This window comes from Capra hircus, chromosome 1 (genome assembly GCF_001704415.2).
Source record: "Capra hircus breed San Clemente chromosome 1, ASM170441v1, whole genome shotgun sequence".
NCBI lineage: Eukaryota > Metazoa > Chordata > Mammalia > Artiodactyla > Bovidae > Capra > Capra hircus.
The window spans coordinates 70707301-70735062 of NC_030808.1; the positions used below are offsets into that span (position 1 = coordinate 70707301).

At 38.8% G+C, this 27762-nt stretch overlaps 1 protein-coding gene across 2 annotated transcripts in view; it reads right to left on the minus strand.

Moving 5' to 3' along the window:
• The window catches only part of UBXN7 (UBX domain protein 7), a 58020-nt gene extending 32975 nt beyond the window's left edge, over positions 1-25045 (minus strand). Inside the window, exons 1-3 of one of the 2 annotated variants that reach the window (XM_018046200.1) lie at positions 24924-25045; positions 5476-5623; positions 1785-1852 (exon numbers count right to left, since the gene is read on the minus strand). In XM_018046200.1, coding sequence (XP_017901689.1) covers positions 1785-1852; positions 5476-5623; positions 24924-24996 — 289 coding nt within the window. In that variant the 5' untranslated portion in view covers positions 24997-25045. Of the gene's footprint in view, positions 1-1784; positions 1853-5475; positions 5624-8572; positions 8946-24923 lie in introns of those variants that run through there. The other variant, XM_018046206.1, reaches the window with a different exon arrangement.

Genomic DNA, 27762 nt, shown 5'->3' on the forward strand with positions numbered 1-27762 from the left:
CATTTTTGATTGTGTTATTTGTTTTTCTCGTACTGAACTGCATGAGCTGTAGTATATTTTGGAGACTAATACTTTGTCAGTTACCTTGTTTGCAATTATTTTCTCTCATTCTAAGGGCTGTCCTTTAATCTTGTTTGTTTCCTTCATTGTGCAAAAGCTTTTAAGTTTAATTAAATCCCATTTGTATATTTCCATTTTGCTTTTGTTTTTTTTCCCATTACTCCAGGAGGTGGCTCAAAGAGGATCTTGCTATGATGTACGTCAAAGACTGTACTGCTGGTGTTTTCCTTTAAGAGCTTTATAGTAATGCAAGTCAAAACTGTAATGAGGTATCACCTCACACTGATCAGAATGGTCATCATTAAAAAAATCTACAAACAATAAATGCTAGAGAAGATGTAAAGAAAAGGGCACCCTCATGCACTGCTGGCGGGAATGTAGATTGATACAGCCACTATGGAGAACAGTACAGATTCCTTAAAAAAACTAGGAGTAGAACTACCATGTGACCGAGCAATCCTACTACTGAATATACACCCTGAGAAAACCATAACTGAAAGAAACACATGTACCGCAATATTCAGAGTGAAGTAAGTCAGAAAGAGAAAGACAGATATTGTATATTAATGCATGCATATGGAATCTAGATGTTACTGATGAACCTATTTGCAGGGCAGCAATGGAGACACAGACATACAGAACAGACTTGTAGGCACAGTAGAGGAGGGCAGGACAAATTGAGAGTAGCATGGAAACATACACACCACCATTCATAAAATAGACAGCCAGTGGGAATTTGCTGTGTGACACAGGGAGTTCAACCCAGTGCTCTGTAACTACCTAGAAGGATGGGATGGGGTGGGAGATAGAGAGGTTCAAGAGAAAGGAGACATATGTATACCTGTAGCTGATTCATGATGTATAGCAGAAACCAGTACAATATTGTAAAGCAATTATCGCCCCCACCCAAATTTTTAAAGAATAACAAAATCTGCCTTCCAATGCAGGGGACAAAGGTTCTGTCCTTAGTCGGGGAACTAAGATCCCACATGCCTCGGGGCAACTAAGACCTGATGCAGCCAAATAAATAAATATTTTTAATAAAATACAATAATAATTTTTGTATTATTAAAAAAACTATAATTTTTCTTTAATCAATGTTCTATTTCCTACCATCTTCTCTATGCACCCCAGACTGATACCATAATTTTTTGCATGGATTAGAGATTATTTTCTCCTTTTTTCAATACAGGAATAGCACTTCTAGAAATTAAATAAGAGTTCCCTGGTGGTTCAGTGGCTAAGACTTTCTGCTCCCAATGCAAGGGACCTGGGTTCAATCCCTGGTCAGGGAACTAGATCCCACATGTGTCAACTAAGAGCTGGTATAGCCAAATAAATAAATACATTAAAATAAAAAATGAGTGAAGATATAGTGTATCAAGACAATAAGGACACGGCAGTCAAATGGGTATTCAAAAAAAAAACCAATCAGAGTCTTTTATCTAATGATAGATTTGTTTCCATTATAAGGCAGCAATTCCTTTTGCTTATTTTCCTCCTTTTGGCCTTCTGAAAAAGCTATCAACTTTTTAATCTGATTCACTCCTCAGAAAGAACCAACTGTGCAACTTGCCTCAGTGGAGTATGGAATTACAAGGTAAGAACTGATTGTACTTGAAATAATAATCTCTGAGCAAGCCTTCACATCTTTTGATAGCTTCATTAAAATCCTGAAGACAACAATAAAGGCAAATAAAGCTAGGAAAAAAAGGTAAACTTACCACCAAACAAAGGTTCTGGTTCCACCAGTATTTCTTGTTTTTGAGGAATTGGGGCACGAACTTCCTCTCTATTAAGAAAAAAGAAATAAGTGGGAAAATATCCAAATGAAAACTTTTCTGCTACCTATTCTCACTGTAATTATTATGAATACATTCAAATTAACAAGTAAAATGAACAACAGACTTAGTGACTTTAAGGAACCACATTAAATTATGACAAGTGCTTGTTGGGTGATTTCCAAATAGAGATCAACTGGGACAAGGTACCTGGCATAGACAGAGCAAATGGGCTTAAGAAAGAGAACAAACATAAAAATAAAAAATACTGTGCCTTTCCTCTTAAGTTCCCTACCCTAAATTCTTAAGGAAAAAGAAGATAGGAAATTTATACACACACAAAAAAGGTTCAGGAATAAATTAATGGAAAAATATGAGCTTAATAAAAGCAATATTATATCACTACTACATTAAATAGTGAATTAAAACACAGATATATTAATGTAAGTTTAAACAGGCAGTTACTTTTATGCTAGTTTTGACGAGAACTAAAGAAAGTAGTCGCTGTTTCGTTGTTTAGTCACTAAGTCATGTCCAACTCTTTTGTGACCCCAAGGACTGTAGCCTGTCAGGTTCCTCCATCCATGGGATTTCCCGGCAAGAATACTGGAGTGGGTTGTCACTTTCTTTTCCAGGGGATCTTCCTGACCCAGGGATCAAACTGCATGCCCTGCATTAGCAGGCGGTTCTTTACCACTGAGTCACCAGGGAAGTCCAACCTAGGCAGCACTCTTGATTATTCATTAAAGAGACACTAATAACAGGAAAAAACACTCATCTTTAAAAGCCTATAAATTCTTCAGAGTTTACCTCCAGAGGGTTTACTAATAATCCATCTCTTCTAGTGAACAATACTCATTTAGATATGCTGTAAAAATGGTACATATCTCTTTATATATCATTTGGTTATTTTAGCTTTAACTCAAATGCAAAACTCTGCTGATTAATGTTCATAGCATGTAGTAAGTTCCAAATTTAATATATTCCTCTTAAATGTTAATTTCACTTAGGCCAATGTTTTTCATTCAGGTGTTTCTGATAGTAATAACTGAGCTTAAGGCTCTGTTTTTGACACCTAAAAGTTGAAACATCAAAACATGCTTTATTTAATGAAGTATCAATACTCATTTGTCAACAAAAACTAACATACTATAAATAAAGAAGAACTAGTCAGACCAAGAAATCTACAATAAGCCAAATGAGTGAAGCATAAACGATAATTCAGTATTACTTTAAAAACTCTTTCCTACTGGATTTCAGTCACTGCTCACAAACAGAACTGTAACACTCTGAAGAAATAGATGCTCTATTAAATCTCTTTCACCAAAGAACAGGCCATTATCTTAAGAAAAAGATATCTTAACAGACAACTTTTACCTGAATAGATCTTTCCATTATTGGTATACTTCATTTTACATTTTATGTGAATGTGTATGCATGTACAGAATTATCTCAATCTAAGGCTTCCTGGTAGCTCAGCTGGTAAAGAATCTGCCTGCAATGCAGGAGACCCCGGTTTGATTCCTGGGTTGGGAAGATCCCCTGGAGAAGGGATAGGCTACCCACTCCAGTACTCTTGGGTGTCCCTAGTGGCTAGGCTGGTAAAGAATCCGCTTGCAATGCAGGACACCTGGGTTTGATCCCTGGGTTGAAAGATACCTGGAGAAGGAAACGGCTACCCACTCCAGTATTCTGACCTGGAGAATTCCATGGACTGCATACTCCATGGGGTTGCAAAGAGTTGGACACACGTGAGTGACTTTCACAGAGAAGGCAATTTAATTACTCTAGAAACAAGTCTTAAATCTGATTAAATACATCAATTAGGGCCATGGCTTAATTAGTAGTCCTTATACAGAAAGACATATTTTAGGTCATTATTCCAAGACTGCTGGCTACCTAATGAAATGGAAGAATGGAACAGAAGGTGAACTGTATAGAAAGAAAACCTGTTTACAAAGTAGGCTATGGTGTTACTCAGTTGTGCCCAACTCTTTGAGACCCCATGGACCACACCAGGCTCATCTGTTCAGGGGATTCTCCAGGCAAGAGTACTGGAGTGGACTGCTATTCCCTTCTCCAGGGGATCTTTCCCACCCAGGGATCAAACCTGGGTCTCTTGCACTGCAGGCAGATTCTTTACCATTTGAGCCACTGACACTGGCTTAGGAAGTAGGTGCCACTATCAAATGCTAATCAATTAGTAATACAAATAAGCTAAGCCAAATTATAACGTAATTCAGTAGGAAAAGACATCCATTAATCAAAAGTATTTTTAAGTACACTAAGAAAACATGTTTTAAACAGTGAAGACTGGTATGTCCCCACAAGTCAGCTATGAATACCTGTTACAAACTAAATCATATTTTCATATTGATTTCCACTAAAGATTTGAGTTATGTTGGTGGAGATTGGATTACTGAACTTGAAATACAAAACCAATACAGACAGGAAAAAACTTCATAAGATACAAATAAAAATCTTTAAAGTTCACACTTTGTGGGGAAACAGTATACTACTCTAGAATCTGGAACTAGATTTTAAAAAAAAAAGCAATCGTGTCCTGGAATGTTTCTGTGGCTTACTTTCTGTTTCTAACTTAGTAAATATAAAATCTGCACCTTTGGCCTATTCTATCATTTGTAAACATTAAAGAGTTATAAAGGGCTATCTGTATTAAAATCTTATTTAAGTATCTTTGAAATTTTGATTCAAAAATCAATATTTTTCATTTGAGGATCATTCACCTCTAATATTTTCCAAAGACTACTGGAATTTTGCCTAACAGATACTCATTTTAAACTCTCTTACATTCTTAAACGCATGTAAGAATTAAAGATTTTAAAATTTAAAAAATAAAAAAAATTAAAAAATTAAAAATATATATATAAAAGCAAAAAAAAATAAATTAATTTTGCTTGGAATGGAAAAAAAAAAAGTGGTAAAGGGCAAATTAAAATTAGAAAAATATATTTTCCAGACATAAAAAACAAAATGAGAGCTTAAATAAAGTGCCCATTTAGGAAAAATGACTAAAATGTAGTATTTTAATAAAATTGTACATAGCACTAAAAAAAAAATAAAATAAAATAAACTCTCGTTGGTATCAAATGTAAAGGGTGGAAAACATCAATGTACTTATCATTTGATAAGTACATTACTATTCTCCATATATTACACTTCTATATGCTGAAGCTGCTTCTAAACATCAGATACCTATAGTTATTTAAAGTATAAAGGATTAGAATTTTTTTCAAAAAATTTTCATGACAATTCAAAACTTTCCTGGGACAATGTAGGAAAATCTAAAAATGGGAAATCTGACTTTTATTGGGCTCTACTTGCATATCTGCTACTTAATTGCTGCATAGCTTGGGGAAATGGCTATACTTCAGCTTCCTCTGTAAAACATGGATAATAATACCCACCTATGAGATTCTTCTGAGGATTAAATAATAGACTTGACAGTGCTCTAGAGAATTTAAAGCATGTAAGTATAAAAATTGTCACCTGATATGTTCAGATGCTTTCAACTTTTTATTTGTTCAAAATAGAGAATTAACCTAATTGACAAAAACGTAACTGCTCAATGTTGGCAGCAGGTAGCTCCTAATAATAAATATTAAATTCATACTCTGTGTGTGGTCTGACAGTGGAGACACTTGCTGAACTGGTACTGGGCTCTTCAGCGATTCCTCCACCATCCAAAAACATAGTGACTGCCATCTCCAGATTGTTGTTGCAGGCTTCAAGCATATGTTTCCCTACACTTTCACTTGCACCTGAAATAGTATAAAAACAAGAAAAAAGTTAAACAAAGACATTTTCTTACATTCAGTTCACGTTAGAAGACAGAATGCCCAAGGAAATTAATAGTACTTTTCCCTCTTTAGAATTTTTTTAATTAATTTATTTTTAAATTGAAGGATAATTGCTTTACAGAATTTTGTTTTCTGTCAAACCTCAACATGAATCAGCCATAGGTATATCTATGTCCCCGCCCTCTTGAACCTCCCTCCCATCTCCCTTCCCATCCCACCCCTCTAGGTTGACACAGAGCCCCTGTTTGAGTTCCCTGAGACATACAGCAAATTCACATTGGCTACCTATTTTATACGTGGTAATGTAAGTTTCCATGTTACTCTCCCCATAAATCTCACCCTCCCCTCCCCTTTCCCATGTCCTTAAGTCTACTCTCTGTCTGTTTCTCCACTGCTGTCCTGCAAATAAATTCTTTGGTACCATCTTTCTAGATTTCATATACATGCATATATGATATTCATCTTTCTCTTTTTGACTTATTTCACTCGTATAACAGGCTCTAGGTTCATCTACCCCATTAGAACTAACTCAAGTTCCTTTTTATGGCTGAGTAATATTCCACTGTGTGTATGCACCACAACTTCTGTATCCATTTATCTGTCAATGGACATCTAGGTTGCTCCCATGTTCTAGCTACTATAAACTGTGCTGCAATGAACACTGATGTGTCTTTTTCAATTTTGGTTTCCTCAGCATATATGCCTAGGATTGGGATTGCTGGGTCATATGGTGGTTCTATTCCTAGTTTTTTAGAGGAATCTCCATACCATCTTCCATAGTGGCTGTATCAATTTACATTCCCACCAACAGTGCCAGAGGGTTCCCTTTTCTCCACAGCCTTTCCAGCATGTACTGTTTGTAGACCTTTTGATGATGGCCATTCTGACTAGAAGAATGACTATTATGGCAGAAAGCGAAGAAGAACTAAAGAGCCTCTTGATGAAAGTGAAAGAGGAGAGTGAAAAAGTTGGCTTAAACTCAACATTCAGAAAACTAAGATCATGGCATCCTGTCCGATCACTTCATGGCAAATAGATGGCAAATGGAAACAGTGAGAGACTGTTTATTTTCTTGGGCTCCAAAATCACTGCAGATGGTGACTGCAGCCATGAAATTAAGATGCTTGCTTCTTGGAAGAAAAGCTATGACCAACCTAGACAGCATATTCAAAAGCAGAGACATTACTTTGCCAACAAAGGGCCGTCTAGACAAAGCTATGGTTTTTCCATTAGTCATGTATAGATATGAGTTGGACCATAAAGAAAGCTGAGCGCCAAAGAATTGATGCTTTTGAACTGTGGTGTTGGAGAAGACTCTCAAGAGTCCCTTGGACTGCAAGGAGATCCAACCAGTTCTTCCTAAAGGAAATCAGTCCTGAAATACTCACTGGAAGGACTGATGCTGAAGCCAAAACTCCAATATTTTGGCCCCCTAATGCAAAAAACTGACTCATTCGAAAAGACTCTGATGCTGAGAAAGACTGAAGGCAGGAGGAGAAGGGGACAACAGAGGATGAGACGGTAGGATGGCATCACCGACTCAATGGACATTGAGTTTGAGCAAGCTCTAGGAGTTGATGATGGATAGGGAAGCCTGGCATGCTGCAGTCCATGGGGTCACAAAGAATTGGACACTACTAACTGACTAATTCTGACTGGTGTGAGGTGATATCTCATTGTAGTTTTGATTTGCACTTTTCTAATAATGAGTGATACTGAGCATCTTTTCGTGTGTTTGTTATTCTGAGAGTTGTCTTTTCATCTTGCCTATAGTTTCCTTTGTTGTGCAAAAGCTTTTAAGTTTAATCAGGTTCCACTTGTTTACTTTTGTTTTTATTTTCATTATTCTAGGAGATGGGTCATAGAGGATCTTGCTTTCTTTTTTTAAAAAATAGTTATTTAATTCTACACTGTTGCCTGATTAGTGTGAAATTTCATAATGAAACAAAAACTAAATAAAGCATTTATTTGCTATTTCTTTAAATAAACCAACTATATATTCAATATTTGTAATAAACTGAAAAATAAAGTAAAACATTATATCCTAGAAAGTTAGAACTACTTCATTAGAAAGAATGCAGTTCAGTTAGCAATTTCTATCAGAAAGGAAGCATTTTTGTAATAATGGGAGAGAAGCTACATTTTTTGTCAAAGATATAATTAAATCAAAATCTGCTACGAAATGTCAATCTTCATCATTTAAAGCTGGTCCTATTACATACTCATTTATTTGTACAGTAAAGCAAACATAATCTGTTTGACGCAATGTAAACTGGTAAAGCCCTTTAAGAAATCAATTTTTTAAAAATATTTATTTATTTGGCTGCACTGGGTCTTAGTTGTGTGACATGAGATCTTCGATCTTTGTTGTGGCATGCAGAATCTTTAGTTGAAGTATATGAACTCTTAGTTGCAGCATTTGGGATCTAGTTCCCTGACCAGGGATTGAACCTGGGCCCCCTACTTTGGGAGCACAGAGTCTTAGCCAGTGGGTCACCAGGGAAGTCCTAAGAAATCAATTTTATAAAATGTTATCAGGAAACATAAAAAGACCCTTTACAATTTTTGACCCAGTAATTTGGACTTGTAGTCTAGATAAACCTATATAAATCTATACAAGTCTAAATAATCTATATAAATCTAGTCTAAATAAATCTATATAAAATACATGCATAATCATGTCTATATACATGTCCAATATAACTTCAATTAATACAGAAAAACTGGACAACATAAATGGCTAACAGCAGTAGAATCTAAATTGTAAATCTATTTGGTGGGACATTCTGTGAGCATTAAAAAGTATCTCAGGTCACAAGGAACTATATTCAATATCCTATAATAAACCACAATGGAAAAGAAAAAAAAAGAGCATCTCAGACTTTCTATTTGAGATGATATTCTTTCTACCTGAATTTTGTCCCTTAGAGTCTCCTCCAGCCAAGACTGATGGTGTGTTGGTTTTTTGTTTTTGATCTGATAACGCCTTTTATTTTGCCATTGTTCCTGAAAGACAATTTCAGTGGATATTCTATTTTAAGGCTGACAGTTATTTTCTCCCAGTACACTGAAGATAGCATTCCGGTGTCTTCTGGCTTCTGCTACTGCTTGTGGGAAGTAAGCTGCCAGACTAAAGAAAAACATTTTTATAGCAATCTGTTATTTCTCTCTAGTTGCTTTTAAGATCTTCTCTGTCTTTGGTCTTCAGCAGTTTCACTCTGATTTGCTGGGGCTGACTTTATTTATCCTTCTTAGGATTCACTGGACTTCAACCATAAAGACTTATCTTTTACCAATTCTGAAAAATTCTCAGATATTTTCTTTTAAGGGTCTTAGTGAGGGATGCATCGACCTGTTGCAGTGTCCCCTGCACTGGAAGATGGATTTCTTAACCACTGGACCAGGGAAGTCCCTGCCAATTTGTCTTTCGCCTGTTCACGAGCTTTTGTGTTGTGCTATGACCAGCTGCATCTGACTCTTCGCAACCCCATGGACTATAGCCCGCCAGGCCCTGCTGTCCATGGGATTTTTCAGGCAAGAATATTGGAGTGGGTTGCAATTTCCTTCTCCAGGGGATCTTCCTGACCCAGGGATCAAACTTGCATCTCCTGCATTGCAGGCAGATTCTTTACCATAGTGCCACTGGGGAAGCCCTCACGAACTTTTAGTTTTAATTTTTTATAACTAGAAGTTCTGGGTTTTTTCTCATCTGATTGGTCATGTTTCAGAGACCCTTACTTCATACTCTTACTTTGATCTTTTTCATTTATTCTAATATATGAATCAAACTTACAGGAATTACAGAGACAAAAGATGAACTATCTGCAGTTTCTAGTGCTCACTGTCTCTTGCCCACTGTGCCATGGTTTCTTGTGCATTTTGTGATTTTTCTGACTGTGATCTCCAGTGGCTTAGAATTTTAATCTGTAGATTTATGAAACCTGGGTTGAAGGTACACCCCTTCTCAGAGAAGATGATTTAACAGATTTTATAAGGTACCTGAGGGCACTACCAAACAGAGGCTATTTAAAATACATTCTTGGCCTGAAGTTTTATATGACTACATGGGAAATGTGACCTTCTAAGAATCCTTGCTATAAATTCTCAGTGAAGATTTCTCCTACTACTCCCCAGATGCGAAGGTCCCAGTGTCATGAATGGAAGGGGTCTCTTTGCAGATTCTTCTCCTTAGAAAGGCAACAGGCTTGTTTCCTGTACCCTATAAGGCTATCAAAAGAGAAATTCAAAGCCATCCAGTTTGGGCAAATTCAACCAGGGTGAAAGCTTAAACCTAGCTAACATCTCATTCCCAATTTCATTTAATATTTAAGCTTCTGAATATTCTTTATTTCCTTGCCAGCCCAGTGAGGCATATTGAAAGATTTTTTAAAATAAATATTTAAGTCAAGTCTTTAACTCTTCTTACCTAGATTACTACAATAGGCTCCTAACTGATCATCATTCCATTTTCCACCTTGCTGCTGAGGTTATGTTCTAAAATACAAGTGTAATTATCACACATAAATACAAACACAAATACACACAAATGGCTTAAAATTCTTTAATGGCTCTCTGACACCTACAGTATAAATTTCAAAGTCCTTATGATCTGGCAAGTCCTTTGTGATCAGACCTCAGCCTATCTCTCTGGCTTTGCCTCTCCTCTTCACCATCCTACAAATTCAGGATTGCCACACCAAATTACATGCTTGCAAAGTCTTTATTCTCCTTATCTCCCCCTTCATCCAGTTCATGCACGCTCAGGAATCACTGTAAGCGTTAACTTCTGTCAATTCCTGTGCTGAGCATTCTCCATACTACCTCCTCCCGACTCTCACCGCTGTGATACTCTACTACATACATGGATATACTGCTAAGCATTAAATGCTCGTTTACTTTCTGTTTCCTCCAGAAGAGCAGGAGCTTCTTGAACATAGGGACTCGTTTCTGTCTCAGTATCCCCAGCCCTAGCCCTGTCGTTTGCTTGCGTGTTACCAACATCCAGCAGGCTTACAACAATCTCATAGTACTTCAGCTAACCAGTCAGTACACAGGGAAAGAAGCGCCAGACTTTAATCAAAAAAGCCTTCTATATCCTTTGAATTTCTTTTTTCGTGGCCAAGCCAATGTTTGCAGGATCTAAGTTCCTCAACCAGGGACTGAACCAGGGCCCTGGCAGTGAAAGCACTGGATCCTAACCACTGGACTGCCAGAGAATTCCTCTATTCTTTGAATTTTAAACCACATATATTTATGTTTTAAATTTCCCTTATAAAAGCGACATGGTTACACTGTGGAAATCACTAACAGCAAGTGGGTATTTAGGAAAAATGAACTTAAGATAAAACTTCCACTTAAAGCATCACATACAAGTTTTTAAAATGGTATTATCTCAATATAAAGTGATAATCATAAGCTACAAAAAAAGGTCAGATGATAGAGTAGCTAAAGCTCTGTCACAAAGCTGACAAATACACATCTAAGATGCTAGTTTTTTTAAAAAAAGAAAAAGAACTTCCCTGGTGGCCCGGACAGTAAAGAATTCACCTGCAATGCAGGAGATCCGGGTTCAAATTCTGGGTTAGGAAGATCACCTGGAGGAGGGAATGGCTACTCACTCCAGTACTCTTGCCCAGGAAATCCCAAGGACAGAGCCGGTGGGGGGGGCGGGGGCGGGTACAGCCCATGGAGTCACAAAGAGTCGGACACAACTGAGCAACTAACACTTTCACTTTCCCTGGTGATCCAGTGGTTAAGAATCCACCTGCCAGTGCAGGGGACACAGATTTAATCCCTGGTCTGGAAGGATCCCACATGCCACAGAGCAACTAAGCCCTCTGTGCCATTTCTTCCGGCTGCAGATGTCTTTGTAACCAAGGCAGATCCTCTGGTGGCGCTTTATAGTGCCATGTCTTTGCATGATATGGAGAGTGATAGCAGTCACATCGGTCCCCTCATTTTTCCTGACAATATACCAAATACCCACCTGCTAAGTTGCGACCCCTCTTCCTCACTCTGAAGTAGATATAGGAACAGACACTACTTTTCCACAAGGCTTTATCGCTATCCTTGTCTCTGCTAGCTCTTCTATCTTATAGCCTTTGGATACTCACTCAACTGGCCAGTTCCTACTTTTCTCAAAACAGTTCTCTCTCCTTAAATTCTCAGTCAGGCTAAACCAAAAGTTCTCAAGTTCTAAACTACATATAAAATAGACAAACAACAGGCTTTACTGTATAGTTTAGGAAACTACATTCAATATCTTGTAATAAACATAATGGAAGAGAATATGAGAAAAGAATACATATAACTGAATCACTCTGCTGTACACTAACTACACTGCAAAAATTAACTATACTTCAATAAAAAGTAATTTTTAAATAAGTTCTCAAGTTCTAATATGTACAGATTTACATTCTCACCATTAGAAAACACTTTAAAAAATGAAATCTCAAAACAAAAACAAATTCAACTTTTTGAGGGAAAAGAGGAATTCAAATACTCTAGTAGACAACTTTATGTTAGATAATTAATACAAACTCCACTCCAGTCCCACTCCAATATTCTGGCCTGGAGAATTCCATGGACTGTATATGTCAGTCCATGGGGTCACAAAGAGTCAGACACGACTGAGCAACTTTCACTTTCACTGGGGGCATAAACAGCACAGATTTGATGAAAAATTTCCATATTATTACTCATAAAACCTAAGGCTTTGTTTCAGTGCTTTTTTAGTATTTTTACATTATGTCTAGGTATACTGGGTTATGTTATTCTATTTCTTAAATGCTAGTCTAAAAGTTCAGTGTCTGTTGTACTCCACCATTTTAATTTACTTATCCACACAGCAGTTTCTGAAAATTAAAAGGTTCACATAGGTAAACTACTCTGGTTGTTTATTCTAGCAAGAGATGAATGAACTGTAACTTTTGCCTTATAAAAATAGTTTCTGAATGACATCTACTGATCTTTTTCTTTTCAGAGAATTAAGTGGCTGAAATTTGCACCATTCTGACTCTTGTCTCTTGAGGTGCTTACCACGCTGCACTAAAGCACCACAAAAAGTACAAAGAACATGCTGATGGGGAACTGAAACTTTCTTCTACTATAACAGCAACCAATCCTGACTGCTTTCACTCCTTTTGAAGTTTTTTCATAAGGAAATTCAGCTTAAAAATGATCACTGCTGGGAATTCCCTGGCAGTCCAGTGGCTAGGACTCAGCCCTTTCAATACTGGGGCCAGGGTTCAATCCCTGGTCAGGGAACTGAGGTCCCGCAAGCTTCGCAGCATAGCAAGGCATAAACAAACAAATAAAAATGACCACTGCATTCAAATGGTTATTGTCATCCTTCTCATCACTCTTCAACTATCTGAATTTCAATACCCCTGTTATGGGAACCATTTAGAGAACCTGTGAGTTCTGAAGTAAAATAGAAGATGCCATGAAAATCAGGAGCTTTAAAACCAATTCTCAGGCAAGTTGGCCCATCAAAATATGGTCTGCCTATCCCAAAAGTCTTTTCCTAAATGCCTAAGAAATTTTTTCACTTTATGATACTGCCTAAAATGCTACCACTTAAGGTATTAATTTGGGTAAACAAACACCCTTTTTGAAAGTATAAACACTTAACTGAAGAGTTAAGGATGTATCTATTACTTGTGGAAACAGTGACAAATTTTATTTTCTTGGACTCCAAAATCACTGCACTTGATGACTGCAGCCATAAAACTAAAAGATGCTCGCTCCTTGGAAGGAAAGCTATGACAAACCTGGACAGAGTATTAAAAAGTAGAGACATCACTTAGTCGACAAAAGGCCATATAGTCAAAGCTATGGTTTTTCCAACAGCTGTGTACAGACGTGAGAGTTGGACCATAAAGAAGGCTGAGCACCAAAGAATTGATGCTTTCAAATTGTGTTGCTGGAGAAGACTCTTGAGAGTCGTCTGGACTGCAAGGAGATCAAACTAGTCAATCCTAAAGGCAATCAGTCCTGAATATTCATTGGAAGAACTGGTGCTGAAGCTCCAATACTCTTGCCACCTGATGTGAAGGACTAATTTGTTGGAAAAGACTCTGATGCTGGGAAAGATTGAGGGCAGAAGCAGGTGACAGAGGTTGAGATGGCTGGATAGCATCATCGACCCAAGGGACATGAGTTTGAGCAAACTCCAGGAGATAATGAAGGACACGGAATCCTGACACACTGCAGTCCACGGGGTTGCACAGAGTCGGACATGACTTAGTGAGTGAACAACAACCATTATTTTAGAATGTGGATTAACTCAATCGTGATGAAAAAAAGTGGAAGTATTAGTCACTCAGTTGTGTCCAACTCTTTGCGACCCCAAGACTCTGGGCTTCCCTGGTGGCTCAGATGGTTAAAAAAAAAAAATCTGCCTGCAACGCAGGAGACCCAGGTTTGATTCCTGGGTTGGAAAGATTCCCTGAAGGAAATAGCAACCCACTCCAGTACTCTTGCCTGGAAAATCTCATGGACAGAGGAGCCTAGTGGGCTGCATTCCACAGGGTCACAAAGAGTCAGACACGACTGAGCGACTTCACTTTCTTTGCAACCTCATAGACTGTAGCCCACCAGGCTCCTCTGTCCATGAAATCCTCCAGGCAAGAATACTGGAGTGGGTAGCCATTCCCTTTTCCAGCAAATATTCCCAGGGATAGAACCCAGGTCTCCTGCATTGCAAGCAGATTCTTTACCACCTGAGCCACCAGCTGCTTCTAAGTCACTTCAGTCGTGTCCAACTCTGTGCGACCCCATAGACGGCAGCCCATGAGCCTCCGCCGTCCCTGAGGTTCTCCAGGCAAGAATACTGGAGTGGGTTGCCATTTCCTTCTCCAATGCATGAAAGTGAAGAGTGAAAGTGAAGTCGTTCAGTTGTGTCCAACTCTTAGCGACCCCATGGACTACAGCCCACCAGGCTCCTCTGTCCATGGGATTTTCCAGGCAAAAGTGCCGGAGTGGGTTGCTATTGCCTTCTCCAAAGCCCCTAAAACCCACTTCCACCTGACATCCAGTAACAATAAATTGAGTGTTAAGATAAGGGAGGGGAGTTGGTTTAGGAAAACAGGGATGTCAGTGGCTTTAGCATCCCAAGTGCCTTTGGAGGGAAAGACAAGAAAGGCCTACATGAAATGCCACATGGTTGGTGGTACAGAGGAGTAACTCAGGGCATCAAAAAGATACATAGCTCCTGGGGTGAGACACACCAAACAGTTCAAAAGAAAGTATCAAACTTATTGTTCTGGCCAGTCCTATACCCCAAAATGAAGAGAAAAGATTCACATTTCCTTCTGTTCTCATGTGGGGGAGTATAATAGAGCCATTAAGAGCCTGGATACTAACAGATAAACCTGAATTTGAATCCTAGTTCTGTCATTCACTAGTTGTGTAACTTTGAGCTAGTCACTAATTTCTCTAGCCTTCATTTTTCTCAGTTACAAAATGCAGATATTACCAATTTCATGAAGTCCTTGTGTGGATTAAGAAAATGCACATTAAAGAATGTGGCACAGCTCCTTATTGGCAAATAGTGGCTGTTACTAAAAATAGATTGTCTCCAGTTATATGATGTGCGCTATGTGTTAAGTCACTCAGCCGTGTCCGACTCTCTGTGACTCCAGACTGCAGCCCGCCAGGCTCCTCTGTCCATGGGGATCCTCCAGGCAAGAATACTAGGGAGGGCTGCCATGCCCTCCTCCAGGGGATCTTCCCAAGCCAGGGATCGAACCCAGGTCTATGCATTGCAGGCGAATTCTTTACCATCTGAGTCACCAGTCAAGCTATACATCAATGAAATAAAATGAAAGATACTGGAAGTATGAAGCATGAATATTTATTTATAGCTATGGAGAACCACATTACATCAGAGAGTAAATAGGCAGAGTAAGACATTTCACTGTTTTCTTTCCCTCGTTCATCTGCTGCTATGAACATATGTTTCATTCATGTTAAACATTCATTTTTTTAAAGCAGTATAATAGAGGAAGCAAAAACATTACTCTAAAAAAGTGAATGCTATGGATAAAGAGTAAAATACAAAAAAGGGATCTGCTCTGAAAAAAATCTGTAACAGCTAGACAGCATACCAGTGTGGCTGAGGAGAAGCATTAAGAGCTGATGCAGGGAGTTTCCTGGCAGTCCAGTGGATAAGACTTGGGGTGTTCACTGCCCTGAGCCTGGGTTCAATCCGTGGTAGGGAAACTAAGATCCCACAAGCCAGTGTGGCAAAAAAAAAAAAAAAAAAAAAGAGCTGATGTAGAGACCAAGGAAACTGTAATAAAAGTTTAAGTGAGCATTCCATAGATCTATTGAACTACAGATTAAAACAATTTATTAAAAGGGATTATACCAGGAATGACTTGAAGACACTAAAGCTATAATAAAGGAAATAATAACTGTGACAGCTGGGGACAGAAGGTGTCAACATTCACGGCTTGGAACTGCTGTTCCTATTTGTAATCCTCACTTGACCATTTAGTGCTAGAATCTAGGCAGCATATCCTAGAGGGGGCCCTACTGCAAACCTGTCGAAAATTTGACAGGATAACTTCCAACACTGGAGCTTGGCAGGATGACCTAAGAGCTTTCCCAAAGAAAGGGTCTCTACCTATTTGATTTTTTCAAAAAGAAGCACATGCTAAATCCTGGCATGACTGAAGAAGGCAGTATTAGAGAGGGACTCAAGAAGCAAAGTACACAATTCACTTTTTTAAATAAAGTCGTATTATCTGAGCCATCTGTGCTTGTATAATCAGGCATTCTAAGTTTTATCACTTGCTGTGTCACGAAGTGTATCCTTTTAGAAACAAAAGATAACTGAAGGATAATTAAAGGTTCTAGTGGTTCTTAATGTCAGGAAGTACCAGAGGCATTTAGTAATGTGAGATACCATTATGTTTCATGAATACGGGGTCGGGAACACTACTGGCATTTAATAGAGAAGCCAGATGTGCCTCAGAAGATTGGAAAATGTCCCTCTTCCTCTAAAGACTGCACACACCTTCATTTCAGAATTTTGGCCTCCAGAACTGCGAGAGTAACTATGCTAAGCAATGTAGTTTGTATTAATGTGTTATAGCAGCCACAGGACACTAATACAAGTGCTAAATCTTCTGCAATGAATAGAACAGACCTATAGAACAAAACATTGTTCTAGCCGAAATGCCAACAATACTTCCACTTAGCTAAACAGCGGAACAGAAAGTTAACTGAGAGGGCAGAGGAAAAGTGAAGAGGCCTAAATGATATAGAGGAAAGGAATAGCAATAAAACAAATTTAGTCAAGTTACAAGTTTTACCTATATACTTAGAGGTAGTAACAATTTTTGATGAGTCAGCAGTAAAAAATTTGAACTTCTAATTACATTCAGAATGAAGAACAAATCTTTTTTTAAAGGGGAAGGGGAGACCTTTAAAAGAAGCTTGCAGGGTCTTCCTGGTGGTCCAGTGGTTAAGACTCTGCCCTTCCACTTCAGGGAGCATGGGTTCAATCCCTGGTTGGGAAACTAAGATCCCACATGCCCTATATTGAGGCAAAAAAACAAAAACAACAAAGCAGCTTGCAGATTCAAACCATCTATAAAGCTGTTCTGGGCTTAGTTTGAGGTCTCAATATTATAGGTAGCAGCAGGACAGCTTAATCCTGCTGTGTCTTAGTTTGTTCAGGCTGCTGTAACAAAAATATCATAGATGGGGTAGTTAAACAACATACATTTATTTCCCACAGTTCTGGAGGCTGGGAAGTAAAAGGTCAGCCTCCAGCAGATATGGTGTGTAGTGCAGGCCCTCCTCCTGGTTGATAAGACAGTTCTGCTCTCAGTGTGTACCTGCATGGTGGAAGGGGCCAGACACTCTCTGGGGTCTCTAGTTTAAGGACACTAGTCGTGATGGTTTAGTTACTAAGTCGTGTCCGACTCTCTTTGACCCCATGGATGATAGGGCTCCTCTGTCCATGGGATTTTCCAGGCAAGAATGCTGGTGGGGGTTGTCATTTCCTTCTCTGTTAAGGACTAGTCCCATTCATAAGGACCCCACCTTCATGAACTAATCACTTTCCAAAGGCCCCACCTCCTAACACCATGACACTGGGCAAGGGGGTAATCAGGATTTCAAAATACGAATTTGGGGAAGGACACAAAAACTCAGTCCATAAAGCCCAGTAATCATATCTACAGCAGGAATCTCACTTTACTGTTTCTCACCACTTGCGCTCTTTTTACCTATCCATTACCTTTTTTTCCATATGCTTTAGCTTGCTAATGGCACCAAAGGGCGTTAACCCAGCTTTGGCACACAATTTATCAGTGGCCATCTCCTTGTTGCTTGATGCCTCTTAGTTTACACCTTCCCTATTAACAACATAATATAGGAAAGAGCACCAAACCTATAATGTAGTCTATGTCTCTACCACAGCTGGAAGGATGAAGAGACACTCCAAACTTTAGTAGTCCCTTATACCTATCCTCTACACTATTTTCAATGCCCAAATAGTCTCTTCACTATTATCAAGGAACCTAAGTATAGCAGTCACAGAGACTTCTTTTAAAAGAAAGAAAAAAAAAATCCCTCTATAGACCTTTTCTTTCCCAAAGGGTTACAGCACAGAAATGACAGGGACACAAAATGATTACATTTTGGTTCTACATTTCCCCTAGAAATGATAACAAAGTAAGCCAGACAGTCTACCAAGGAAATGAGAGTCAGTGACAGTTGCAAGAAGTAAAATGCAAGTTCAACCTCCTCATCAGTTTCCCATCCAGGAGTTTTTAAGCATTGAGGAATAGAAAATACTTTTTTTATTTTATATACAATAACTATGGAGAACAGTATAGAGGTTCCTTAAAAACAGAACTACCATGTGATACAGCAGTTCCACTCTTGGGCATATATCCAGAGAAAACGATAATCCAAAAGGATACACGCACCCCCAATGTTCACTGCAGTGCTGTTTACAGGAGCAAAGACACGGAACCAACCTAAATATCCACTGACAGAGCAATGGATAAAGAAGATATGTCACACACACACACACACACACACACACACAGGAATATTACTCAACCATAAAAAAAGAATGAAATAATGCCATTTGCAGCAACATGGATGGACCTGGAGATTATCATACTAAGTGAAGTAAGTCGGGCAGAGAAAGACAAATATCGTAAGATATCATTCAGGTGTAGAACGTAATTATTTTTTAAAAAACAATACAAAGGAACAGATTAACAAAATAGAATCAGATACTGAAAACAAACTTATGGTTACCAAAGCGGAAACGTGGGTTGGAGGGGAGCAGGGAATAAATCAGGAGCTTGGGATAAACATACACACACTACTATACATAAGACAGATAACCAACAAGGGCCTACTGTATAGCACAGGGAACTCTATACTCAATATTCTGTGATGACCAGTATGAGAAAAGAATCTAAAAAAGAATGAATATAGGGACTTCCCTGGTGGTTTATAATACACCTTACACGGAAACTTTCATAGCAATCTGATTAAGAGTAATTTTATGTCTGTTGTCTCTAATAAAAAAAAATTGGGCTTGAAAGATGTTTGGATGGCAAACTATCATATGAAAAAATATTATTAGTCACTAAGGAAATGCAAATTAAAACCACAATGCCATACAATAACACATCTATTAAAATAGTTATAGAAAATTAAAAATACCAGAAGGGCAGCTAGAACTCTTATACACTGCTGACAGGAACATAAAATGGTTAAGACTCAGGAAAATAGTACAGTAATTCCTTAAAATTACACACCTATCATACAATCCCACTCCTAGTTACTTATCCAAAGGAAATGAAAACTTACATTCATATACTGTACACTAACATTTTTAGCAGCTTTATTTATATAATCTCCCAAACAAGAAACAATTATCCATTCATTTCATCACTGCATAAACAAATTGCAGTATATCCATACAATGGCATACTATTCACAATAAAAAGGAACCACTCATAGCACAATGACATGAATGAGTCTCAAACACAGTATCCTAAGTAAAAGGAGCCAGACTAAAAAGAAACCTGACCACACATGGTGATTCTATTTATGTCAGGGGTCCCCAATCTCCAGGCCACAGGCATGAGATGAGAAATATAGTGCACAGTAAATGTAACATGCTTGAATCATCCCAAACCATCTCCTGCTCCCCTAGTCTGTGCAAAAATTGACTTCCACAAAACCAGTCCCTGGTGCTAAAAAAAAAGTTGGGGACCGCTGATTTATATGACATTCTGGAAAAAGAAGACAATAGGCAAAAACATTAGGTTACAGGTAAGAAGAGGGGCTGACTACAAACGGGAAGGAGGAAATTCTGAGCCTAGAACTGGCCTACATCTTGACTGTGGCTTTACGATTGTATGCACATATAAAAATATTATACACTAAAAACATTAAATTTTACTGTATGCAAATTATACCTTTTTAAAAAAACATAATTTAGGCTGATATTTGGTATGTGTTCTTTTTATTTCAATTTTTAAGCAATAAATTTTTGTTGTAGTTTTACAAAAGTATTGGTCAATGGGGAACTCCCTAGCAGTCCTGTGGTTAAGACACCACACTTTCACTGCTGAGGGCCTGGGTTTGATCCCTGGTCAGGGAACTGAGATCCCACAAGCCACATGTGGCATGGCCAGAAAAATACATTGTTTTATAAAGATTTTTTTTTAAAGGAGGAGGGGATTCTTCCTACAAATAAGTTTGAGACACACTGACCTAGACATATAACCTTAAATCATTTTACTTCTCTGAGCCTTCAATTCCTCATTTTAACTCAGAAATGGGTCAGTATGGTTGCGAAGATGTCTTCCAGCCCTAACCAGGAAAAATCTATAATTTCTAGTTTCCTAAAGTGCCTACATACTATCTGAGGTATCACCCTACTCCTGATGTTTGAAATATCACAGTCTCCTGGTTTTCCTCCTACATCTTTAGTTTCTTCCAGTCTTTGCACTTTCTTCTTTACTATCTGTTTGATGTGTTTCTTCAGCTTTACAGCCTGTTATAGTCTCACACGACACTCTCCCTACAAGATGCCATCCACTTTTATAGCTTCAGTTGCCATCAACATGACTCATTAGATGTCACTCTTCTTTCTGGATCCGAATATTCATTTCCTTACTGAACAGCCCCATTTAGAAGTCCTAGAGACAGCAACTTATCTAAATCTGAACTAATCATCTCCCTAAACCTCTTCTACTATTCTCAATCTTTACAAACTGTACTAGATATGCTTAGATACCGAAAACAGAATCCTAAACTTCATTCTGACTCCTCTGACTTCTTTCCTTATCTTATTTCAGGACATCAGTATCTTCAATTATTTTCACAGTCTTCTACTCATCTCTATGCCTAACCTCTTTTCCACTATAGCCAAGTAGCTCGTTTGAAAAAACCCAACTCTGATTGTGTCACTCCCCTAATTAAAACTTTTCACTAACTTCCCACAACATTTTGAATAAAGCCAAGATTTCTTAACATGAGTTGTAAGGCCCTACCTAATCTGGTACCCTCTTACCTCTTCAATCCCATTTACTTCATCTCCCAGGAGCTATGCTCTCTTCATTGGGAATTCTCATCAATTCCCTCAACCATCTCTCCTTTCTTGTTCCTATATGTTTATCTGTGCCTCTCTCATTCAGGTCTCTGCACATGTTTATCTCTCCTCCAGCCAAGAAATTATTTCTTCTAGGAAGTCTTTCTTGATCTCCTTCTTCTGTGCTACCTTAACTGCTCCTTACCATGATTCCAATGTATTACAATACCTATGTGTCTGTATTCCCATTAACCTTTAAGCTTTTTTCAAGACAGCCTCACCACGTCTTATTCATGGTAGTATCCCCAAGACCTGAACCATGCCTGGCACTTGGTAGCCTATTAATAAACATTGAGTTTACTAGTAAGAGTCTATTCACAACTCAAAAAAATGTATTTCCTCCCTAAATTTCTACTCAAACTTCATTAACATTCTTTGAAATAGCTCTTAAAATTCCAAAAGAGTTTTCTTTTAATATCTAGAACACTGGCAACCACCTTTCTTCAGAGAACTTAAATACTAACCAAGAAAAATATATTGTACAGAATATGAATGGAAATGGACCACAAATCCAAATAAGAGTTTCTAATTTCTTTAACAAATATGGATTCATTCAACAATTTTAAAGAAAGAGTAAAGGAAAGTGGCTCTATAATTTCCTAGTGAATGCCTACTATGCACCAAGCGTTATGAAGGAATGCTATACCAGCAATCACCTGTACTCTTCTCAGCCTCACTTTCTATTACCTCACACTTCAGTCTGTTTTCTGATTGTGTATTTTTTACCCACTGTATAGCATCTATGTATCCTTCATCTCATCATTTATTCTAGTTACATCTATGCATTCTGTATATGTATGGCTGGATCTCAGCTCAAGTTGGTGTTAATGGGATACTGCCATGATTCAAAAACATTTTCAAAAATTGTTCTTTTGGAATTAACTTCAGATCCAGTGACACATTCTTTCCTCAGGTTTTGAGAATTGATATAACTTCTGAAAGTAGTCAGCAGTCATTCAAAGCCATGTATGAGAATATTAAGGGAGATCAAACTGAGCAATACTATAAAATGTGGTAGACTATAAAATAAGTGGAAGGTTTTCTATGTAGCCTGAAATAATATAAATGGCATCAATAGTAAAGGTACAAAACTGCTCAGTGTGATCACTTTGAAGACCATCATTTCCCTATTTGCTTATAAAAGTTTAATAACAGGAAAAATGTTTATGATGTAATGTTAATCAAGTTTCAGGATTCTAAATTATATATATTTTGATCCATAATGTAAGAATAATTTAAAAGTAATTTAAGAAATACATATGTAAATAAGAACTGGAAGACAATACGTGAAATAAATAATATTGTTATTGTGAGAATGGATTTTTTTTTTCAAAATTAGTTCACGTTAGATGTCTTTTTAGTACTTTTTAAAAGTCGGAGTCACTATTTCATACTCACATATCACAGGGAGAAATTTGTTCTATTTAGTGAGAAATAAAAATTAAAATTCTTTCAATTTTCTCTTCCACTTCTAAATGCCACAGAAGAGGCAAGACTCATATTTTTGAAAATGTATTGCTTTTATCAGAATGTTGGTCTTCCAAGTAAGTAAAATATTTCTGAAATAGAGTGTAAGTTCTTAAGGTCCATTTCATTCATCTAGCAATAAATAAATTTCAAATACCTTTTTGTCATGTATAATCTAAAATATATGTGGACAGATCCCACCAATTTTTTTAAGATATATGAAATGGACTAAAGGGGTCAATTATGTGTTTCTAATAATTAATTACAATCTTGTAAAAAACTGTTATTAGAAATCCATAATACATTAAGAACAATCTAAGGTATTTTCCCTTTTGCAGACTTCCATATACCACTGTCTACTGAGGGTCTCCAACTTGATTCAGGAGTAGAAAGGCCTGTGACCAGGAAAGGAGCCATGAAGACTAGCAGACAGAAACAGAATTAAAGCAATTATGTGAGTCACTTCATCTCACCACATTTGGGTTTTGTCTACACCTACCAAAAATGCTGCATTAGAAAAAATAATGTAAGTCTAACACAATCTGAGTTACTAAAGTGGTAGTTAGCAGTTAGCCAAAAAACTGGAATTAAATAGGTGGCATCTTAACCCATCTCTAGAAAATCTAAAGAAATGATATCTGATTCACTACTAAGATTTTTATGTATAAACATAATGTATTATATATACAATAATTTTTAAAATATTCCTAATAATGACCTGCTTACACACTGGGAAATGCATTATATCTCTAATATAATACTCCAAACACAATTTTAAAATATTAAGAAAAGTTATCATTCCATTCTTCATCCCAATTTTGTTACAAATTTTATCAACTTTGACCTGATGTTTCATGCCCACAAGCTAGACAATGCATCGAACATCTAGTTATCCTTGCAAAGTAAAAAATAAAACTAGCTTTAACCATGAAACGGCAGCTCGTAAACAACCGGCAGTGGTTAAAATATAAAATTTCACTTAACCAGCTTGCACATTAAACGCTGGATACACTGAAAGTGGCAATGTTCCCTGCATCTAACTACCAGATAAAGTATAGATCTGCTAACATTCCGACCTCCTTCCAAAAGGACAAACTAGAACGGCAAAATTACACTCAGGCACATGGAGTACTCTTCTCTCAAATCACTCCACAGAGAACTTCATCATTTGCTCCGCCCTCTAATAACTCATGCAAAAAAAGTTCAGCACCATCAGAGAGAACAAGACACAGAGAATTCATAGAATGGCTTAGGGCCTTTCCTCCAGGCAGTAAGAGGATCTGCGTGTGCCCTTCGCAGGGGTCCAAACGAAAAGAAAAACCGAGGATTAGGGGATACTGACATCCAAAAACCGATTTTGTCTCAAAGAAGTTTTTGCCGTCATTCCTATTTTATCAGCAGGAGGCCTGGGCGCCATCGTTTCAGTCTTTATTATTTTATTATGGGGAGGTGGGAAACGCCACCAAGGATTCCTCCAGGTCTTTCCAATTAAGGTTGGGGGGTTCCCCCTCATTCTTTTCTTAAAACCTCAGTCTGGAGGGTACTCCTCAGCACCCCCGGCTTTCTGGCGGCCTATCCCCCGAGATCGGTAAAGGCGCTGCTGAACCCACCAGCCTCGCCGTTAAGGCGGGAGGGCCCGAACACGCCAGGGCCACAGCGATGGCTCCGAGGGGCCCAGAAAGGGGAAGGGCAGGCCAGGGACGGGTGAAGAATGACCTGGCCATGGAAGAAAGGGAAAAAGAGGTGAGGGGATGCGCTGCACCCCAAGGCTGCACAGAGAAGAGGAGATGATGATGAAGGAGGAGGGCGGTGGCCCGGGTGCGGCCCCCCACCTCTCCCGCCCCCAGGTCCCCGGGCCGGCGGGGGCGGATAGGCTCGGCCCATTCCCTGAGTCTAGGCAGAAAGGGGGTGGGGAGATCTCCCTCCACACTGCGAGAAGACCGAGAATGAAGGTATGGGGTGCACGGGGATGGGGGGGTGTCTCCCGCCTGAACCCGGAGACCCGACGCCGTCGTCGCTTCTTCCTCAGGAGGGAGGACGGGAGCTGTGGGTAAAGCCCGAGGGAAGAATGCATGAAGGTAAAGAGAAGCCCTGGGCACACCGGCCGCCCGCTCCAGACCCCACTCTCCACCTTCCGGTAACCGCGTCTCTTACCGGTGATGGCGGTGAACTGCTGAATTAACCCCTTCAGCGCCGACGCCGCCGCGGAGCCCCCGTGGGCAGCCATCTTACCGCCGCCGCCGCTGCCGCCGAACAACAACACAGACACACACGGAACGCCCTCCCCCAACTCGCCTCACGGCTTGCGCAGGCTCATTGACCACCCCAAGCTCCGCCCCCCACCCCGCCTCCCCGCGGCCATCAGCGCAGGCGCACTTCCAGACGGTGGGAGCGCTCTCGGCTCTCCCGGTTGGCTGCTGTGTTGCTGCCTGCCGCCGCATCCTTTGCGACCTCTGGTGCCTTCTTTGAGCTCCAAGACTAATCTCATAGATGCGATATCGCTTCATAAGTTTCCGAAAGTCTTGGTAAGTAGTAGACGTTTAGCGTCTCAGCTTCACAAGCTTTTTTTTTTTTTTTTTAACAGACCCAACTTCATATGACTGTTTTGTTGTTTCTGCAACTCTGGAGCTCTCTGCTAGGTTTCCTGCAACTGCCATCAAAATACATATACTATATCACTACACCGAAGTGACTTTTGCACCTGTTTCCCAACTTCCAAACTGATTAGTGCGGCAGCCCATCCAGCAGAAGTAAAATACCAGGATCATTAGTGCAAAGAAAGTTCTGGGCGCAGAGCCTGACACATTGTAGGTTTTAGTAAACGGTTGTCCAGTCCGCTTTCGTTCAATAAATTTGCAATAGGTCTCCCTTCAAGGTCTCAGTTTCCTCATACAAGGGAAAAAAGTGTGTATATGTGTAAAAAAGAATAGAATAGAATGTGTAGAATAGAAAAGAAATGTATAAAAAGGTCACTGGAAAGGTCAAAATATAATAGTTACCTCTAGAGAGGAGGAATGGAGGGCATGGTAAAAGGGGACTTTGAGGGTCTTTATTAATCCTTTCTTCTTGTTGTTCACTCAGTCATGTCTGACTCTTTTCGACCCTATGGACTGCAGCAGGCCAGGCTTCCTTGTCCCTCACCATCTACCTGAGCTTGCTCAAACTCATGTCCATTGAGTCGATGATGCCATCTAACCATCCCATCCTCTGTCCTCCCCTTCTTCTCCTGCCTTCAATCTTGCCCAGCATCAGGGTCTCTTCTAATGAATCCATTCTTTGAATAAGGTGGACAAAGTATTGGAGCTTCAGATTCAGCATCAGTCCTTCCGATGAATATTCAGGATTAATTTCCTTTAGGATTCACTGGTTTGATCTCTTTGCAGTCCAAGGGACTCTCAAGAGTCTTCTCCAACACCACAGTTCAAAACCGTCAATTCTTCGGCGCTCAGCTTTCTTTACACATCCATACAAGACTACTGGAAAAACCACAGCTTTGACTCTACGGACCTTTGTCAGCAAAGTAACGTCTCTGCTTTTTTAAATGCTGTCTAGCTTGGTCAGAGCTTTTCTTCCAAAGAGCAAGCGTCTTTTAATTTCATGGCTGCAGTCACCATCTGCAGTGATTTTGGAGCTGAAGAAAATAAAGTCGCTGTTTCCGTTGTTTCGCCATCTATTTGCCATGAAGTGATGGGACCAAAAGCCATGATCTTCATTTTTTGAATGTTGAGTTTCAAGCCAGCTTTTTCATTCTCCCCTTTCACATTCATCAAGAGGCTCTTCAGTTCCTCTTCACTTTCTGTCTTAATCTGCATATCTGAGATTATTGACATTTCTCTCGACAATCTTGATTCCAACCTGTGCTTCATCAGCCTGGCATTTCTCATGATGTACTCTGCATCCTTTATTTTTAAGCAAAGGTAACATTATTTTGTTAATTATATGACTTAAAGTATGTTTAAAAACAATTATAGGAGTACGCTTAAATCTGATGATCCCTTACCTTGAAAATAAAGTTAAAAAGACTCAGTTTAGGCTCTTAGACTACCTCCCAACTACATATTTTGCATCTACACAGAAAAATGGCCCAATAAAAGAGGAGATGAGTCATCTGGAGAATTGACCCATCCTAAAAGTCTGTAAATGTGCTATTGAGATGAATTTTAAAAACAAGTCAAACCAAAGTAACCATAGGGTTATATGATTGGCCTGTACTCCTAATCAAGAGTATTGTCAGTTAAATGACACACCTCCCAGATTGCTACAGTTTCTAGGTGGGTTGAGGAAGCCCAGGAACCAGTCGTGGATTTGGGAAACTGGTTCACATTCACACAAAGGTGCAAAAAAAGGAGAGGAAAAACCAGAGCAAGAAACAGTGTGGCCTCTTCCTTCCTAAAGGCCTTAATCCTAAAGTCTGTGTCTCTGAAGCCACCATGCAAAATCAGGTTCCAAGTAAGTTAATCTAACACCACTGACTACAAAAACTATGTGCAATTATTTCTGTATCTTCATTAAATGCAGAGGCTAACAATGAGATCTGTAGGTTTATTTCCAAAGTCTTAGGGTTCAGATATCATGATGTCATTTTAAAATAAATCTTATGAAAAAGTGGTAAAGATTGTGATATCCACGACTCTAGAAAAGATTTTGTTGAAATTTTAAAAATAAGCTAAAAGAAAGGAGACAGGAAATTAACAACAAAACCTGGATAGATTTTTTTTTTTATTTTTAAAGAATATGAAAGTTCTTTAGAATCACAAGAAAATATATTTAAATATGTCCCCCAAATCATGGAAAATACACTCTTTAAAAAACATGGATTACGCTCAAGAAATTAAATTGCAAAAATGTTGTACATTGAATAATGGAAAATTAAAGTTTTGGATGACAAAAAGCAACTATCCCAAACTTAAACATCAGTATGAAAAGGCAAAAAGATATGACACTGAAAGATAAACTCCCCAGGTCAGTAGGTGCCCAATATGCTACTGGAGAA